General features: G+C 40.6%; 2 protein-coding genes across 5 annotated transcripts in view; both read left to right on the top strand.

The window, feature by feature from the left end:
- The window catches only part of LOC133577322 (uncharacterized), a 30,887-nt gene extending 21,320 nt beyond the window's left edge, over positions 1-9,567 (top strand). For both annotated transcript variants that reach the window (XM_061931039.1, XM_061931040.1), the window contains 2 exons: positions 6,735-6,797; positions 8,274-9,567. In XM_061931039.1, coding sequence (XP_061787023.1) covers positions 6,735-6,797; positions 8,274-9,232 — 1,022 coding nt within the window. In that variant the 3' untranslated portion in view covers positions 9,233-9,567. The remainder of the gene's footprint in view (positions 1-6,734; positions 6,798-8,273) is intronic.
- Positions 9,568-14,310: 4,743 nt separating this feature from the next.
- The window catches only part of LOC133577247 (regulation of nuclear pre-mRNA domain-containing protein 1A-like), a 29,166-nt gene continuing 22,447 nt past the window's right edge, over positions 14,311-21,029 (top strand). The window contains exon 1 of one of the 3 annotated variants that reach the window (XM_061930908.1): positions 14,311-14,685. In XM_061930908.1, coding sequence (XP_061786892.1) covers positions 14,535-14,685 — 151 coding nt within the window. In that variant the 5' untranslated portion in view covers positions 14,311-14,534. The remainder of the gene's footprint in view (positions 14,686-21,029) is intronic. The other 2 variants (XM_061930906.1, XM_061930907.1) reach the window with 2 other exon arrangements.

Genomic DNA, 21,029 nt, shown 5'->3' with positions numbered 1-21,029 from the left:
CTTGCTGGACATAAAAAAAAGCTAGCATGCTAGGACTTAGCATATGTCAAGTACTAGGTTATATAACTCTGGGGTAAACGGTTGTAAAATTAGCAAAAAATATTAACATGATGTCAGCATGTTTTAGGTTATGTGACTTTAAAGTGTATGGCTGTGAAATTAGCTAAAAAGTTAGCAAGCTAGCAGTTAGAATGTGTCATGTATATGACTATGGGGTGTATGGTGGCAAAATTGGCTAAAACGTTAACATGGTAACAGTTGGCATATCTCAAGTACCAAGGACAAAGCTACGAACAATGGGTAGACCGGACTGTGGATGCTTTTAAAAAAGGCTTAAAAACCCTTCTTTTAAAAAAAAAGAAGAAAAAAAAGCCTTTTGTTAGATATATGCATACTAGATTTAGCTATTTGGCTGTTCTAGTTTTTATTTTAATTTTTTTAATTTTTAATTTTTATTTTTTTTAATACGCTGTAGAACTTTGAGGTTGTTTACTCAATGTAAAGTGCTTTTTACAAATAAAATCTAATATTATTATTATAAGTTTTGACTGTATGGTAAACCATTGTAAAATATGTGTTAAAAGTTAGCATGCTAACAATTAACACGTCATTTAACTAGTTATATGACAATGCGGTGTATGTTGGCCAAATTGGCTAAAAAGTTAGCATGTTAACGTAAGCATTAGCAGTATTGAGTCTGGCGTAAACAGTTTTAAAAGTTAGCATGCTAACAAATAACGTGTCTTGTAACGAGCTATATGACAATGGGGTGTGTGGCGGTTAAATTGACTAAAAAAGTTAGCATGCTAACAGTATATGTCGAGTACCAACTTACCGTATTTTCCGCACCATAAGCCGCCCTGGGTTAAAAGCCGCGCCTTCAATGAACGGCATATTTCAAAACTTTGTCCACCTATAAGCCGCCCCGTGTTATAAGCCGCATCTAACTGCACTAAAGGAATGTAAAAAAAACAGTCGGATAGGTCAGTCAAACTTTAATAATATATTAAAAACCAGCGTTATGTGGGCGCGCATGGAGTCGTATATCAACATGGACGGAGCTGCGTGAAAAAAGCCACCCGGCCTCTTCGCGTAAACTTACCTTAACCACTCGCTCATCTTTTCTTCATCCATCCATCCCTTCGAGTTAGCTTTTATGATGACGCCGGCTGGAAAGGTCTCTTTTGGCAAGGTCTTCCTTTTGAATATCACCATGGGTGGAAGTTTCTGGCCATTAGCATGGCAAGCTAGAACCACAGTGAAGGATGACTTCTCATTCCCTGTGGTGCGAATATTCACCGTACGTGCTCCCGTTGTATCCACAGTGCGGTTCACAGGAATATCAAAAGTCAGTGGAACCTCGTCCATGTTGATAATGTTCTCTGGCCGGATCTTTTTTTCAGCTATCTTGTTTTTACAATATGCACGGAAAGTAGCCAGCTTTTCTTGAAAGTCTTTAGGCAGTTGCTGTGAAATAGTAGTCCGTGTGCGGATGGAGAGATTGCGTCTTTTCATGAACCGGAAACCTGTCGCTTAGTAGGAGCCATTTTGTGGCCTTTACAGATGTAAACACACAAAGGAAATGAAACGTAATATCCGCGCGCTTCTTCTTCTTCTACCGGGGCGGGTGGTTGCTTACAGTAGAAGAAGAAGCGCTTCCTGTTCTATGGGGGCGGGTGCTTACCTTGGCGGTTGCTTGCGTAGAAGAAGAAGCACTTCCTCTTCTACGGGGAAAAAAGATGGCGGCTGTTTACCGTAGTTGCGAGACCGAAACTTTATGAAAATGAATCTTAATATTAATCCATATATAAAGCGCACCGGGTTATAAGCCGCACTGTCAGCTTTTGAGTAAGTTTGTGGTTTTTAGGTGCGGCTAATAGTGCGGAAAATACGGTATACAACTCAAGTGTATGGTGTCAAAATCGGCTAAAAAAGTTTGCATGCTAATAGTAGTATGCTAACAATTAGCAAATGTCGAGTACAATGTTATATGACAGTGGGGTAAAGAGTTGTAAAGTAAGTTTTAAAAGTTAGCATGCTAACAGTATATGTTGAGTACCAACTTATACAACTCTAGGGTGTATGGTGTCAAAATCGGCTAAAAGTTTGCATGCTAATAGTAGTATGCTAACAGTTAGCAAATGTCGAGTACAATGTTATGACTATGGGGTAAACAGTTGTAAAGTAAGTTTAAAAAGTTAGCATGCTAACAGTTAATAATAGGTTTTAATGTACCAAGTTAATCGTATGGCAGGAAAATTTGCTAAAAAGTTGGCATGTTAACGTTTGCATGCTAACTGTTAGGATATTTGAAGTACCAAGTTATGACTCTGGGTTAAACAGTTGTAAAAGTTTAGCATGTGTTGTGTACCAAGTTATAGGACTATGAGGTGTATTGGGGACAAAGTTGGCTAAAAAGTTAGCTTGCTAACTTCGTATATGTCAAGTACCAAATTATACCACTGTGGGTAAACTGGTGTAAAATTAGTTTTTAAAAGTTACTGTGCTAACAGTTAGCAGGTGTCATATACCAAGTTACCGTATTTTTCGGAGTATAAGTCGCACCGGCTGAAAATGCATAATAAAGACGGAAAAAAACATATATAAGTCGCACTGGAGTATAAGTCGCATTTTTGGGGGGAAATTTATTTGATAAAAGCCAACACCAAGAATAGACATTTGAAAGGCAATTTGAAATAAATAAAGAATAGTGAACAACATGCTGAATAAGTGTACGTTATATGAGGCATAAATAACCAACTGGTATGTTAACGTAACATATTATGGTAAGAGTCATTCAAATAACTATAACATATAGAACATGCTATACGTTTACCAAACAATCTGTCACTCCTAATCGCTAAATCCCATGAAATCTTATACGTCTAGTCTCTTACGTGAATGAGCTAAATAATATTATTTGATATTTTACGGTAATGTGTTAATAATTTCACACATAAGTCGCTCCTGAGTATAAGTCGCACCCCGGCCAAACTATGAAAAAAAAACTGCGACTTATAGTCCGAAAAATACGGTATATGACTGGGGTGTATGGCGGAAACGTTGGTTAAAAATCTAGCATGCTAACATTTAGCATATATCAAGTACGGCTCTGGGGGCCCAAACTTTGCCATTCTTTGTCTTCTTGTTTCACATAAGGATTGTAAATGACAGGCAAAATTCTCTTAAAAAAGTTCAAATCCCCTTTCATAATTTCTCTACATCCTGTCAATGTGCTGTGGCAAAATCGCGAAAATGACCACATGTCGGGGGGAAAAGCACATTTCAGCAAAATTTGCTGGCTGGCCAACTTTTCTGAACCAGATTAAAGCTTGTTGATGGTGAACCCAGACAGGCGTTCTGCAGCATGTGCAAAAATAATCCAAACTTTGCTCAATGGGCATCAATGCGATGAAATCTCTGATCATAAGTCGGCCATTAAGGGCAGGTAGCAGTTAACCATGTCAAATTTACTTTGGCGTGACCAACAAAGCAACTTCAGCTGCCGCTACTGCAGAAAAATAAAATTTAAATACATTCTCAGATAAAAACGGTCTTGTGAGCATATTCTAATTTATTAGACAGTAACAGTTAATATAAACTGTTCTGTATTGGACATTTTCTGATCAAGTATTCAAACAAAATGGCCTTTTCTTTATTTTATTGAATGACTCGAGCTGTTCAATAGACACAAGTCACACACGTGGCAAGCGTTAGTCAGAGAGTGTGTTGAGGAAGGAGCGCGTTGCTCTTTTACACTAGATACCAGTTGGGAGGGGACGAGAGCACATGACACAACAGTGGAGAGTACCGACCATTAGACCCGTGTTTTTCAACCACTGGTGTACCGTGAGATACAGTCTGGTGTGCCATGGGAGATTATGCAAAACAGTAATTATAATCTGCAAATAAAGTGTCGTTGAGTGTAGGGATGTCCCGATCCGATATTTGGATCGGATTGGCTGCCGATATTTGCCAAAAATTGCGTATCGGCAAGGCATGGGAAAATGCCGATCCAGATCCAGTTTTAAAAAAAACAAACTCCGGTCCGTGTTTTCCAAAGCACCTATTTAAATAATACATTCCACTGCTCCCTGATTTCCGTTCCGCATTTTCCAGCACACCTTCAACACATCCACAATTCTCACGCAGTTGCTTTAGCTGCTGGTATTACACGACAGGCTCTTCTCACTCTTTCCTGTGTCTCCCTCTCACAGACAGCGAGCGCACCTTCTTACACACATCACATACTGTCACGTCATACGTCACATACTGTCACGTCATACGTCACATACGTATACGTCCTCCCCGAGCAGAGAGGTAGCAGAATGGCTAACGTTAGCTGTGATGCTAGCGCCGCCGTGTGACCAACGTTCTCTCTAAGGTGCGCGCTTGTGCAATTGCAAACTGCTCAAGCGTCCACTGCGCATAGCAATTATATGCCACGCAATCACATAAAAAAATAAGCGCATAACAATTTTCGACACACGGACACGACAGAGAAAACCGTTTTCGTCATCATTGTTCAAATATTGTGACGTCTGTCGAGACGCTTATCTCCATTCGGTGCCACACGTCCACACCATCAAAATGTCCAGGCAAAAATTTCCACATCAACACCGTATGAAAAAATTAGTGATTTTTTTTAGTTGTGATTTCCTTCTCTGCATGAAAGTAGCATATATTAATGCAGTATGAAGAAGAATGTTTTAATGTAGACACGCAAGCCTTGAAAGAAAATGTTGAAAATCAAGACTACATTTCCTGCAAATGGGTGCATTTCTACCCTATATTTTAACTTTAGATTTATTCTCATATCAAACTCTTTTGCCTGTCTTTTTGACACTTACATCCGGCGCCCCCCTCCACACCCTGGATTATAAATAATGTCAATAATTCAATGTGATTATCTTGTGTGATGACTGTATTATGATGATAGTATATATCTGATAGTATATATCTGTATCATGAATCAATTTAAGTGGACCCCGACTTAAACAAGTTGAAAAACTTATTGGGGTGTTACCATTTAGTGGTCAATTGTACGGAATATGTACTGTACTGTGCAATCTACTAATAAAAGTCTCAATCAATCAAAACACATGCTGTGATTATATGCATCAAGTGTTCATTCAAGGCTGAGGCAAAATATTGAGATATATATCGTGTATCGCAATATGGCCTTAAAATATCGCAATATTAAAAAAGGCCATATCGCCCAGCCCTAGTTTCAATGATGCCATTTCTGTTTGTCATGTATAATTTTGTCTATTTTGTGTTTATCCTTGAATAAACAGGTCAGTTTCTTGTTACCAACCATTGTGTATTATTCAAACTCCCCTAATTCAGCTGGCTAGTTGTTATCAAGAGTACTAAAACCCTTTTCAACATGATTCTGACAACTAAGTAGGCTAAATAACTTTAATCTTTAATACATGCTTGGATAGGCCAGTATCGGTCAGTATCGGTATCGGATCGGAAATGCAAAAACAATATCGGTATCGGATCGGAAGTGCAAAAACCTGGATCGGGACATCCCTAGTTGAGTGTTGGTGCCGTCTAGAGCTTGGCAGAGTAACCGTGTAATACTCTTCCATATCAGTAGGTGGGCAGCAGGTAGCTAATTGCTTTGTAAACATCGTATCTAATGCTTAAACCAAAAATAAACAAAAAGGCGAGTGCCCCTAAAAAAGGCAAATTAAAACTGAACTGGCTACAAAGTACACAAAAACAGAATGCTGGACGACAGCAAAGACTTGCAGCGTGTGGAGCAGACGGCGTCCACAAAGTACATCCGTACATGACATGACAATCAACAATTTCCACACAAAGAAGGATAGTGTCCGCACAACTGAAATAGTCTTGATTGCTAAAACAAAGCAGGTGCGATGAATAGCGCTCAAAGGAAGACATGAAACTGCTACAGGAAAATACCAACAAAACAGGAAAAGCCACCAAAATAGGAGCGCAAGACAGTACACACAGGACACCAACACCAAAAAACTCCAAATAAGTCAGGGGGTGCTGTGACAGGTCGTGACACTTACTTTGAGACAATAGCTATAGTGATGCATGCTTGGTTATGGTTCGAATTCATATCCAACAATTGCAACAATGACTTTTTACTGTCAATATCAACTACCGACTTTACATTTTTAATGTTTTCTGCTGATGGTGTGCCTCCGCATTTTTTCAATGAACAAAAATGTGCCTTGGCTCCAAAAAGGTTGAAAAACACTGCGTTAGACAATGGTGCACTGTTAACCAGTATAGAGAAGTTGTTACTCTTGAAATGAGTGAACCATGACAAGGTCTCATCCAGGTCAGGGTGTGCTTTCCACACAGCAATAATGGAGTTCATACAAAGGTACATAAATGTTTTCCATCACAGTTCAACTATTCAATCGTATCATTGTCAAATGCTTCCAGTATTGTCCATACAGACAGTTGTAAGCTTTTAACTAAATATAAGGATATGGCATCACGTTAGATTTGCTGATACCTGTACAAACCTTGTATTAAAGCATAAAGATCTGGTATCGGCGCTACTGATATTTGAGTATCGATCCGCACATCACTACTACGTGTTAAAAAAAAAAAAAATGAGCGCCTCTAGTTTAAATGCATGGACCAGAAATGGTTGTCAGTCAAATTCCACAGTGCTCGTGCATGATAGATGTTAGCATTTCATGCTTTTGTTCTTCTCTGGCTTTTTTTTTTGTGGCTTTTTGCAGGCATCAAAAGGCTTTGGAAGAGGACCTACCCCAACACCCGCAGGTGGAATAAAGCCAACAAAGGTGTGTCTTACAAATAGGGATGGGAATTAATAACATTTTACCAGTTTCGATTCGTTGAACGGTTCTCTTATTGAAAAATTAGAACAAAAAATGTGGATTAGAATCAGTTTAGTTTAGTTTAGAGTACAGGTGTCAAATTCAAGGCCTGGGGCCAGATCTGTCTCAACACATCATTTTATATGGACCACAAATATGCCAATAAAGTACCTTTATTTTTTTTAAAGAAAAAATTGTATGGACTGCATGAAACACCTACTCAGTGGCCTAGTGGTTAGAGTGTCTGCCCTGAGATCGGTATTTTGTGAGTTCAAACCCCGGCCGAGTCATACCAAAGACTATAAAAATGGGAGCCATTACCTCCCTGCTTGGCACTCAGCATCAAGGGTTGGAATAGGGGGTTAAATCACCAAAAATGATTCCCGGGCGCGGCCACCGCTGCTGCTCACTGCTCCCCTCATCTCCCAGGGGGTGATCAAGGGTGATGGGTCAAATGCAGAGAATAATTTCGCCACACCTAGTGTGTGTGTGACAATCATTGGTACTTTAACTTTAACTTTAAATTGCATATTTTTGAAACTTTTGATATCATCTAATATTGCAACAAATACATGAAACTTTCCAAACATTTTTTATGTTCTATAAATACCTCAATATATGCGTGACTTGAGATTTTTAAGCAAGTTATCCATCAAATTATAAAAATGACAATGGATTTTACGGTAAATTTTACGGTGGTTTTTACAGCATGCTTAAATTGAAAAAAAACTCTACCACTCTTTTTTTCTGTCGACGGAGCTGCCAGTTTTTACTGTAAAAGCTACAGTTTATTTAATTTTTTTTTTACAATGTACGTAAAAAAGAAATATACCGTAAATTCCGGACAATAAGCCGCTACTTTTTTCCTACGCTTTAAACTAGAGATATCCGATAGTATTGGACTGCCGATATTATCGGCCGATAAATGCTTTAAAATGTAATATCGGAAATTATCGGTATCTGTTTCAAAAAGTAAAATGTATGACTTTTTAAAACGCCGCTGTACGGAGTGGTACACGGACGTAGGGAGAAGTAACAGAGCGCCAATAAACCTTAAAGGCACTGCCTTTGCGTGCCGGCCCAATCACATATCTAAGGCTTTTCTCACACACAAGTGAATGCCACGCATACTTGGTCAACAGCCATACAGGTCACACTGAGGGTGGCCGTATAAACAACTTTAACACTGTTACAAATATGCGCTACACTGTGAACCCACACCAAACAAGAATGACAAACACATTTCGGGAGAACATCCGCACCGTAACACAACATAAACACAACAGAACAAATACCCAGAACCTCTTGCAGCACGGTTTGCAAGCGATTCCAAGGAAGGGATACACTGGGAACCGGTTTTTGATTTCCATCTCTACTTACATAGTTGACTAGGTTCCATTGTGGACTCTTCAACGTGTCTTGGTGGTTTTGTCCTCCAAGGTTCAAGGGTCAACAGGCCGCCCAAACATCGGGAGAGTCACAGCCGGAAGAGAAGGACGGAGGCGAAACCCACCGTGTTCAAGGTAAGCCTACCTCTTACTGAAGGTCCGCTGCTGCTGGAGAGGACCTCTTTCAGCCAGGAGAGCCCGCCCGGCTCGCCGGTCCCGTGGTTCAAATCTCAAAAGCCGGAGCCTAATTTGGAATCGGAGGTGCCCGGTTTGAACATAGACTCTGAGCCGCCTGCCGAGATCCAGTCCTTCAACGTTGGTCTTGGCGAGGATCGATACGCGCCGGCTGACTTGGCTGTGGAGCACTACGTCGGTCAGCCCGACATGGAGGACGTGAACCCCGGCGGACTGCAACACGTTTTAGAAAGCCCGGGGAGGGACTGCATGAACGAGTGGCAAAGCGGTGCTCCGGGCGCCGAGTGGTCCACCGACAGCCACGCCTTCTCGCACAAACAGGGCTACGCCCTGCAGTTTTACAACTCGTCCTCACGCCCGAGCGGGAACGCTCACTCGGACGTTCCCGCCACCGCGTGCATCTTTGACTACAGGCATCAGCCCGCCGCCCAGTCCACGTCACACGGCATCAGCAGTGTCGCTATGGTCACCGCCGGGCACCACCTCAACACCCAAAAGATGCCGCCTCCCTTCGTTTACTCCCCCGCTGTGCACAGCAACGGCACGGCCCCGGCGGGACACGGAGTCCACATTCATGGGATCAAGCAGGAGCGATATCAGACATACACGCAATTCCAAAGCGGACACGCCGAGGCGGCCCAGACCTACTGGACTCACCCTGTGGCCTACCAGGCCGTCCAAGTGGGTCAAGGGCAGGTGTACCAGGGTTACAACACGTCGCCTTGGGGGTCACAGCCCTCGCCTTACTGTCCACACCCAGGCGGCCACTGGGGGGCTCACCTGAATGCATCTGTCTCACCTGGACCCGCTCTCTGAAGCCACCAGCTCTGACAAAATACCCCTTGGATTGACACTTTTTTTTTTTTTTCTCCATTTGGTTTGAGGGAAAAGGTCAGTTTATTTGCCACAATGTCGGGAAGTAAAAAGGGACACTGTTGGAATGTTATAATTTCAAGGCAATTTTGACCATGGGTCCAGTATAGTTGTCCACATAACTCCTACAAATGTGATACTGGACATTGAGCACATTTTGGGTGTTGCATCATGTTGTGTGTCGCCTGATGGTGTGTTTGTGTGTTCAGAGATGGAAACGTTATATAATGCTAACATTTTGTTCAATTTGCATTTCATATATAAACCATCAGAAGTGTGTGACGACTTGGTGCCTGTTTACAACGGAGATTTTTAAAGTGTATTAATTAGACTTAGACAAACTTTAATGATCCACAAGAGAAATTGTTCCATAGCTCAGTTACAAATGATGGAAAAGATGGAAAGGACAGTGCAGGTATAAAATGGACTACAAGCAATACAAAATATAACATATATACGTAATAATTACATAATATATGTACAGTATGATATATTAATTACCGATGTCTTACTGTCCATCCATCCATCTTCTTCCGCTTATCCAGCAGCCTAAGCAGGGAAGGCCAGACTTTCCTCTCCCCAGCCACTTTGTCTAGCTCTTCCCGAGGGATCCCGAGGCGTTCCCAGGCCAGCTGGGAGACATAGTCTTCCCAACGTGTCCTGGGTCTTCCCCGTGGCCTCCTACCGGTCGGACGTGCCCGAAACACCTCCAAAGGGTGGCATCCTGACCAGATGACCGAACCACCTCATCTGGCTCCTCTCCATGTGGAGGAAACTCATTTCGGCCGCTTGTACCCGTGATCTTGTCCTTTCGGTCATAACCCAAAGCTCATGACCATAGGTGAGGATGGGAACGTAGATCGACCGGTAAATTGAGAGCTTTGCCTTCCGGCTCAGCTCCTTCTTCACCGCAACGGATCGATACAGCATCCGCAATCAATTATTCAATCAATGTTTATTTATACAGCCCTAAATCACAAGTGTCTCAAAGGGCTGCACAAGCCACAACGACATCCGCGGTTCAGATCCCACATAAGGGCAAGGAAAAACTCACAACCCCAATGGGACGTCGATGTGAATGACTATGAGAAACTTTGGAGAGGACCGCAGATGTGGGTGTGCCCCCCCCCCCCCCCCCCCCCCCCCAAGGGAGACCGGATGCAATGGACGTCGAGTGGGTCTGACATAATATTGTGAAAGTCCAGTCCAGAGTAGATCTAACATAATAGTGAGAGTCCAGTCCATAGTGGATCTAACATAATAGTGAGAGTCCAGTCCATAGTGGATCTAACATAATATTGTGAGAGTCCAGTCCATAGTGGATCTAACATAATATTGTGAGAGTCCAGTCCATAGTGGATCTAACATAATATTGTGAGAGTCCAGTCCATAGTGGATCTAACATAATATTGTGAGAGTCCAGTCCATAGTGGATCTAACATAATATTGTGAGAGTCCAGTCCATAGTGGATCTAACATAATATTGTGAGAGTCCAGTCCATAGTGGATCTAACATAATAGTGAGAGTCCAGTCCATAGTGGATCTAACATAATAGTGAGAGTCCAGTCATAGTGGATCTAACATAATAGTGAGAGTCCAGTCCATAGTGGGGCCAGCAGGAGACCATCCCGAGCGGAGACAGGTCAGCAGCGCAGAGATGTCCCCAACAGATGCACAGGCGAGCGGTCCACCCCGGGTCCCGACTCTGGACAGCCAGCACTTCATCCATGGTCACCGGACCTGTGTCCCCCCTCCACAAGGGAGAGGGGGGCAGAGGAGAAAAGAAAAGAAACGGCAGATCAACTGGTCTAAAAAGGGGGGTCTATTTAAAGGCTAGAGTATACAAATGAGTTTTAAGATGTGACTTAAATGCTTCTACTGAGGTAGCATCTCTAACTGTTATCAGGAGGGCATTCCATAGTACTGGAGCCCCAATAGAAAACGCTCTATAGCCGACAGACTTTTTTGGGGGGCTCTGGGAATCACTAATAAGCCGGAGTTCTTTGAACGCAGATTTCTTGCCGGGACATATGGTACTTGAACTCCTCCACTTGGGGCTGGGTCTCCTCCCCAACCCGGAGATGGCACTTCACGCTTTTCCGGGCGGGAACCATGGACTCGGGACTTGGAGGTGCTGATTCCCATCCCAGTCGCTTCACACTTTAATCCATACTTGCCAACCTTGAGACCTCCGATTTCGGGAGATTGGGGGGAAGGGCGGGGTTAAGGGGGAGGAGTATATTTATAGCTAGAATTAACTGAAATTAAAGTATTTCTTATATATATATATATATATATATATATATTAGTACAGTAAACCGTAATGAAAACACAGTTGTTCTACTAACTGTACTGTTCTTGATGCTTACTTAAAAAAAACAAAAAACACTTACCTTTCACTATTTGAGTAGATTTTGTTCTGCCATTTAAATACTGGGGAGCGATCTCTGAATCCGGGAACATATCCTTCACGGATTTGTTGAAAACATCCGCAAATGAGAACGGAATCTTGCTTGCAAGGTGGCCCGTAATACTGCGTTGCCGCCGCCTTGTGCTTCTCTGACCTATATCCATTCGGCCACCGTGTTCTGGGTTATAGATAAACTTATGGATAACGGAGGCATATATAATAGTCTCCTTTTCAGGTGAGAGACGACGCTAAAGGCTGTGCCTTTAAGGCAAGCCCCCAATATAGTTGTCCGGCTGGAAATCAGGAGATTTTCGGGAGATTGGTTGTCCCGGGAGATTTTCGGGAGAGGCACTGAAATTCGGGAGTCTCCCGGGAAATTCAGGAGGGTTGGCAAGTATGCTTTAATCCAGAGGTCCCCGACTATTGGTACCGGGCCGCACAAGAAATTAAAAAATATATATATATATATTTTTTTTAATTAAATAAACATAAAAAACACAAGATACACTTACAATTAGTGCACCAACCCAAAAAACCTCCCTCCCCCAGGTTGTTTCTTTCTGTTATTAATATTGTGGTTCCTACATTATATATCAATATATATCAATACAGTCTGCAAGGGATACAGTCCGTAAGCACACATGATTGTGCACATGATTGGTCCACTAATAGTACTAACCTTTAACAGTTAATTTTACTCATTTTCATTAATTACTAGTTTCTATGTAACTGTTTTTATATTGTTTTACTTTCTTTTTTATTCAAGAAAATGTTTTTAATTTATCTTATTTTATTTTATTAAGTTTTTAAAAAAGGACCTTATCTTCACCATACCTGGTTGTCCAAATTAGGCATAATAATGTGTTAATTCCACAACTGTATATATCGGTATCGGTAATTACAAGTTGGACAATATCGGATATCGGCAAAAAGCCATTATCGGACATCCCTATAAATTACCAATGTCTTACTGTAACACATACTTGCCAACCCTCCTGGATTTTCCTGGAGACTCCCGAAATTCAGCGCCTCTCCCTAAAACCTCCCGGGACAAATTTCCTCCCGAAAATCTCCTGAAATTCAGGCGGACCTGGAGCCCACGCCCCCTTACAGTTCCATGCGGACCTGGAGGGTCTGTCTGCATGGAGCAATGTTGTTGTAATATATTGAGTTGGAGGCAATAAACAGGCGAGGGGATGAAATACGTCTCTTTACTGTAGACTTCAGAGCAGACTCACACACTTGACGTCAGGTGCGCAACACCACGTAAATCGTTGGCCAACCAAAAAGTAACCCCAGTACGCTATAGCCAACATTCACCAGGAGATGGCAACAGACAAACATAGATCACTCTATTACATTCCGCCCCTTTTAGAAATGTGGAAGTTCCACAAAATTAACAACCCAACCAAAAAAATGCAGCAGCTCAATTAAAAAACTGTACTTAAGCCACATTCTTTTTTTTTTTTTTTTAGTACTGAACTCTTAACCCTCATTTGTAAACAATAACATGCTTATTATACAAACAGTATTTGTACACCTTTAACACAGATTTTTTACTGTCTTCAAAGATTCAGTTTTTTTGGTGGTACTCGAAACCTTTCTGGGTACCTGCGAAACCATGGTTAGAAAATTAGTGACAGAGAATAGAACAAGGATGGACAATTCAACCCTTAACTCAACAATGAGTAGATGAGTGTTATGTGTGTGTATATGTGTAAATAAATGAACACTGAAATTCAAGTATTTATTTTATTTATATATATATATATATAATAAAATAATTATATACATAGCTAGAATTCACTGAAAGTCAAGTATTTCTTACAGGGGCGCCGAAAAGGGGGGGGTAAAGGAGACGGATTCTAGGGTCCATGATGGAGGGGGGCCCAGAGAGGCCCCTAATGATGATGAAATTATAATATAGAAAAAATAATGACACTGTGTTGGGGGCCCTGTAAAAATTATTTTCATGGGGCCCAAAATCCCTAGCGGCGCCCCTTATTTCTTATATATATATATATATGTATATGTGTATATATATATATGTATATGTGTATATATATATATATATATATGTATATGTGTATATATATATATATATGTATATATATATATATATATGTATATGTGTATATTTCTATATATATATATATATATGTGTATGTATATATATATATATATATATATATATATATATGAAATACTTGATTAAGCTGTAAATATACTCCTCCCCTCTTAGCCACGCCCCCGCCCCTCCCCGACCACGCCCCCACCCCCCACCTCCCGAAATCGGAGTTCTCAAGGTTGGCAAGTATGGTTAATTCCACTACTGTATATATCGGTATCGGTTGATATCGGTAATTACAAGTTGGACAATATCGGATATCGGCAAAAAGCCATTATCGGACATCCCTATAAATTACCGATGTCTTACTGTAACACTAGAAAAGTAAAATTTTAAAATAAGTCGAATGCTTATTTAGTTGCATTTTTTGTTGAATTTGATACACTTGCACTTTAGAGCCAACATTTAAAACAAGGAGCGGTTGTTTAAAAAACAAAAAAACTACTTCCGGTGCTATTGAACGCGTCATGACGAGCAAGCGGAAGTGCCTTGCTCAGGCGGCCGAGCTAGCAAGGCTAGGCTAACTAGCTGGTGTGTAAACAGGGTAGGGAGTTGGGTAGCTGTGTTGCTTTGATTAGTGTGCTTTTATTTTCCTTTATTGGACGCCTAGAGTGAAACAACAACCACAAGCAACACGGTAGGGGAACAACCGAAGCGGCCGCTGTCGGTTAAAACTCGCAACGGCGACGTTTGTAGTGCGGTCGAAATGTCCTCTTTCTCCGAGGCGGCTCTAGAGAAGAAGCTGTCCGAGCTCAGCAACTCCCAGCAAAGTGTGCAGACGCTGTCGCTGTGGCTCATCCATCACAGGAAACACGCCAAGACCATCGTGGACGTGTGGTTTAACGAACTCGTCAAAGGTAAGCAGTCGAACAGGTAAGGAATGAGGGGCGCGAACAAAGCATGCTAGCATCCGTTGAGTGCACGGCTGCTAAGTCAACCATCATTTTTCAGACTTCACTTATTTTAAATGTCCTGGCCTATTTTAAAACGTTTACCTCACTATATGTCTCTATGGGGGGGGAAAAGCAATGTACGTGTGAGTGATACTGAGAATGTTGATATCGGTCATTGAATCAATGTTGATATCTGACCGATATCAACATTCTCAGCGCTTAAAGTCAGCTGACACGTCATCGTTGAACAGTGCCATATGGGTGATATCGATGTCATTGATATCACCCTTGACACTCAGCATCAAGGGTGGGAATTTGGGGTTAAATCACCAAAATGATTCCCGAGCGCGGCCATCGCTGCTGCTCACTGCTCCCCCCACCTCCCAGTGGGTGGAACAAGTATTATGCACGTGTTCCTTTTTGACTAGAGATGTCCGATAATGGCTTTTTTGCCGATATTGTCCAACTCTTAATTACCGATATCAACCTATACCAGGGGTCGGCAACCCAAAATGTTGAAAGAGCCATATTGGACCAAAAATACAAAAACAAATCTGTCTGGAGCCGCCATATTACATACAGATAGTGTGTCATGAGATATAAATTGAATTAAGAAGACTTAAAGGAAACTAAATGACCTCAAATATACCTACAAATGAGGCATAATGATGCAATATGTACATATAGCTAGCCTAAATAACATGTTAGCATCGATTAGCTTGCAGTCATGCAGTGACCAAATATGTCTGATTAGCACTCCACACAAGTCAATAACATCAACGAAACTCACCTTTGTGCATTCATGCACAACGTTAAAAGTTTGGTGGACAAAATGAGACAGAAAAAGAAGTGGCATAAAACACGTCCCCGGAAGTCGGAGAAAGTTGTACATGTAAACAAACTATGGTGAGTTCAAGGACCGCCAAAATTAGTAGGACAAAACGGCGCTCGCCAAATACTCGAATCAGTGAAGCATGTTTAATATAAACAGTGTGCTTTATAACAATTAGGGAGGTTTGTGTCATGTTTGTCCTCCTACAGAAACCATATTAAAACAAAAAATATATATTTTTTCCCCCTCATCTTTTTCCATTTTTCATACATTTTTCAAAAAGCTCCAGAGAGCCACCAGGGCGGCGCTAAAGAGCCGCGGGTTGCCGACCCCTGACCTATACCGATATATACAGTTGTGGAATTAACACATTATTATGCCTAATTTTGTTGTGATTCCCCGCTGGATGTATTAAACAATGTAACAAGGTTTTCCAAAATAAATCAACCCAAGTTATGGAAAAAAGTGCCAACATGGCACTGCCATATTTATTATTGAAGTCACAAAGTGCATTATTACTTTTAACATGCCTCAAAACAGCAGCTTGGAATTTGGGACATGCTCTCCCCGAGAGAGCATTAGGAGGTTGGGGGGGCACCGGGAGGTGTATATTGTAGCGTCCCGGACGAGTTAGTGCTGCAAGGGGTTCTGGGTATTAGTTATGTTGTGTTACGGTGCGGATGTTCTCCCGAAATGTGTTTGTCATTCTTGTTTGGTGTGGGTTCACAGTGTGGCGCATATTTGTAACAGTGTTAAACTTGTTTATAGGGCCACCCTCAGTGTGACCTGTATGGCTGTTGACCAAGTATGCCTTGCATTCACTTGTGTGTGTGAAAAGCCGTAGATATTATGAGACTTGACCGGCACGCAAAGGCAGTGCCTTTAAGGTTTGTTGGCGCTCTGTACTTCTCCCTACGTCCGTGTACACAGCGGCGTTTTAAAAAGTCATAAATTTTACCTTTTGAAACCGATACCGATAATTTTCGATATTACATTTTAAAGCATTTATCGGCCGATAATATCGGCAGTCTGATATTATTGGACATCCCTGTTTTTGACTGTACTTGAATGTATAATGAATGAAAGAAATAAAGTTTATTTTGGTCATATAATCAACCATTTTGTGTGACCAGTTTATCAGTACAGATTAGACATATTTAACAATCGTACACATTTACACACAAAAAGAAAAATGACCGAAAAAGGAATAGGCTGAAGCCAAAGCTTATATTTGCCTATACTATACATTCACTGAAAATTAGTTTACCTAGAACATCAACGTTAAAAAAAAATCAATGGGATGAAAGTAGAGATGTCCGATATCGGACTGCTGATTTGATCGGCCGATAAATGCTTTAGAATGTAATATCGGAATTTGATCGGTATCGGTTTCAAAATGTAAAATGTATGACTTTTTAAAACGCCGCTGTGTACACGGACGTAGGGAGAAGTACAGAGCGCCAATAAACCTTAAAGGCTCTGCCTTTGCGTGCCGGCCCAATCACATAATATCTACGGCTTTTCACACACACAAGTGAATGCAAGGCATACTTGGTCAACAGCCATACAGGTCACACTTGAGGGTGGTTGTATAAACCACTTTAACACTGTTACAAATAGTGTGCCACACTGTGTACCCACACCAAACAAGAATGACAAACATATTTCGGGAGAACATCCGCACCGTAACACAACAGAACAAATACCCAGAACCCCTTGCAGCACTAACACTTCCAGAACGCTACAATATACGCCCCCCGCTACCCCCGCCCACCTCAACCTCCTCATGCTCTCTCAGGGAGAGCATGTCCCAAATTCCAAGCTGCTGTTTTGAGGCATGTTAAAAAAAATAATGCACTTTGTGACTTCAATAAAAAATACGGCAGTGCCACGTTGGCACTTTTTCCATAACTTGAGTTGATTTATTTTGGAAAACCTTGTTACATTGTTTAATGCATCCAGCGGGGCATTACAACAAAATTAGGCATAATAATGTGTTAATTCCACCACTGTATATATCGGTATCGGTTGATATCGGAATCGGTAATTAAGAGTTGGACAATATCGGATATCGGCAAAAAAGCCATTATCGGACATCCCTAGATGAAAGTAATTGTTACTATATTTTATAATTTTCAATTATTTCACCTTTTCAAGGTTTTCTCAAACCTTAGCAAAGAACTACATGTCTTCAGCTCACCACTGAGCTTGTTCCACCATTTAACTCCTAAAACTGAAATACATTAGTATTTTATATTCGTTCTTACTTTACCTATTTAAAAAATCAATATCCCCCGTAAATTATAGTTTTCTCCTCTTAATTGAAATAACCTAAGAATACAGGCTGGAAGGATGTTGTTCTTTACTGGAAACATAATTTCCTTTTTTTTTTTAAACACAATATCTGAAAATTTTAACACATTAGAACTAGGGCTGGGCGATATGTCCTTTTTTTAATATCGCAATATTTTAAGGCCATATCGCGATACACGATATATATCTGGATATTTTGCCTTAGCCTTGAATGAACACTTGATGCATATCATCACAGCAGTATGATGATTCTATGTGTCTACATTAAAACATTCTTCTTCATACTGCATTAATATATGCTACTTTTAAACTTTCATGCAGAGAGGGAAATCACAACTAAAAGTGTATTTATGAAACTGTTATTAAGCAGTGGTACAAACATTCATGTCATTTCCAAAACAAAGTGCAAGATTGTCAGAGAGATTTTAAAACAAGCTGTAAGTGCACTTTTGTGCATGATGTCACACAAGATATTTCAATAAGTGTCACATAAAAATGAGCTGCATATCAAATAGTATATGTCCTACGGTGTTGATGTGGAAATAGTTGCTTCGGCATTTAGTTGGTGTGGCACCGAACGGAGATGTTGACAGGATGTAAAGATATATTCCCGCTTGAAGCCAAACCACCGTCAGACGATGGACCCCGTGTTGTTTTTCTTGGGAATTAATTATTCCTCCATTTGTTACCAGATTCGCACCTTCTTTCTCTCTATTACCACTCGCACCACACCGTTAGCTGTTAGCATCACAGCTAACATTACCATGTCGCTGCCTCTCGCTCCGCGGGAGTGTGTGACGTATGTAAGAAGGTGCGCTTGTTTTAAAGTATCTGTGAGAAGGAGAGACAGGAAAGAGTGAGAAACGCATGCAGTTTAATGCTCGCAGCTAAAAGCAACTGCGTGAGAACGTATACTCCAATATCACGATATAGTCATTTTCTATATCGCACAGAGACAAACCCGCGATATATCGAGTATATCGATATATCGCCCAGCCCTAATTAGAACTTATAAATAATGGTTTGGTATGTTCATAGTAGCCAAGGCACATTTTTTGCGTTGAAAAAATGCGGGGGCACACTACCAGCAGAAATCATTAAAAAACGAAACTCAGTTGACAGTAAAAAGTCGTCGTCGTAATTGTTGGATATGACTTTAAAGCATAACCAAGCATGCATCAAAGTAGGTGTACTGTCACCACCTGTCACATCACGCCCTGACTTATTCGGACTTTGTTGCTGTTTTCCTGTGTGTAGTGTTTTAGTTCCTGTCTCTATTTTAATTATTTATTTTTTATCGTGTTCTGTTTGTGTTCTGTTTGCTCGGTACTCGTTTTATCTTTTAACCTGTTCATTGTACAGCACTTTGGCTACCCCTGTGGTAAATTTTAAATGTGCTTTATAAATAAAGTTGATTTGATTTGAGCTCCAATTTTGGTGGCTTTTTCTCTTTTTTTGGTATTTTCCTGGAGCAGTTTCATGTCTTCCTTTGAGCGATATTTCCCCCATCTACTTTGTTTTAGCAATCAAGAATATTTCAGTTGTTTTTATCCTTCTTTGTGGGGACATTGTTGATTGTCATGTCATGTTCGGATGTACTTTGTGTAAGTCTTTGCTGTCGTCCAGCATTCTGATTTTGTTTACTTTGTAGCCAGTTGAGTTTTAGTTTGGTTCTGCATAGCCTTCCCTAAGCTTCAATGCCTTTTCTTAGGGGCACTCACCTTTTGTTACTCTGCCGAGCTCTAGATAGCACAGACACTCAACAACAACACATCATTTGCAGATAATTACTGGTTTGCAAAAAATATTTTTAACCCAAATAGGTGAAATTAGATAATCTCCCATGTTACTTAATTCATTAAAAAAAATATACAAAAGAAAACACACTTTTTTTGTATATGTAAATGTATTCAGTTATAAACATTAATTCACTATCTTCTTTCCTTCATGGATCTAAACTTTACCGCTCACTGTATTTTTTTCTATATTTTTATTGTAATATTTTCAGGATGTGTTTGTTCTATTTTTGACCAAAGTAAGACATATAAAACAATCTGAAGTTGTCTTTATTTTTTTAGTTTTAATGCCATGATTTTAATAGTCCGGCACATATTTTTTTGCTCCATGCGACCCCTGAGCTAAAATGAGTTTGAAACCCTTGGTTTAGTGGAACAGGCAAAAGTTAAGTCGGAGAAAAATGCCTTAGTTTATAAATTAATTGTTTCTGACCACTGGTGTATATTAATGAATTAGAACAAATATAAATTTTTACGCTGATGACAAAATAACTTACTGTTTTGGTTTGAACCCTGCTGAATAAAGCTGTAGAATCTCTGCAGAAAGCCTTTGATGTCGTCCATCACACACTTCTGCAGCCAAAACTAGTCCTCAGTGCTGAAAAGACTAAACTAATGTTTTCAAACACTAAGAAGTGTTATGTAACTATATTTTGCTCCATTGAAAGTACCGTATTTTTCGGACTATAAGTCGCAGTTTTTTTCATAGTTTGGCCGGGCTCCAGTGCGACTTATATATGTTTCTTTCCTTCTTTATTATGCATTTTCGGCAGGTGTGACTTATACTCCGGTGCGACTTGTACTCCGAAAAATACGGTAGGTTTTTAAAGGGGAACATTATCACAATTTCAGAATGGTTAAAACCATTAAAAATCAGTTCCCAGTGGCTTATTATATTTTTCGAAGTTTTTTTCAAAATTTTACCCATCACCCAATATCCCTAAAAAAAGCTTCAAAGTGCCTGATTTTAACCATCGTTATAAACACCCGTCCATTTTCCTGTGACGTCACATAGTAAATACAAACAAACATGGCGGAAAGAACAGCAAGCTATAGCGACATTAGCTCGGATTCAGACTCGGATTTCAGCGGCTTAAGCGATTCAACAGATTATGCATGTATTGAAACGGATGGTTGTAGTGTGGAGGCAGGTATCAAAAACGAAATTGAAGAAGAAACTGAAGCTATTGAACCATATCAGTTTGAACCGTATGCAAGCGAAACCGACGAAAACGACACGACAGCCAGCGACACGGGAGAAAGCGAGGACGAATTCGGCGATCGCCTTCTAACCAACGATTGGTATGTGTTTGTTTGGCATTAAAGGAAACTAACAACTATGAACTAGGTTTACAGCATATGAAATA

This window comes from Nerophis lumbriciformis, linkage group LG37 (genome assembly GCF_033978685.3).
Source record: "Nerophis lumbriciformis linkage group LG37, RoL_Nlum_v2.1, whole genome shotgun sequence".
Lineage (NCBI taxonomy): Eukaryota > Metazoa > Chordata > Actinopteri > Syngnathiformes > Syngnathidae > Nerophis > Nerophis lumbriciformis.
This window is presented reverse-complemented; position numbering and strand designations above follow the sequence as displayed.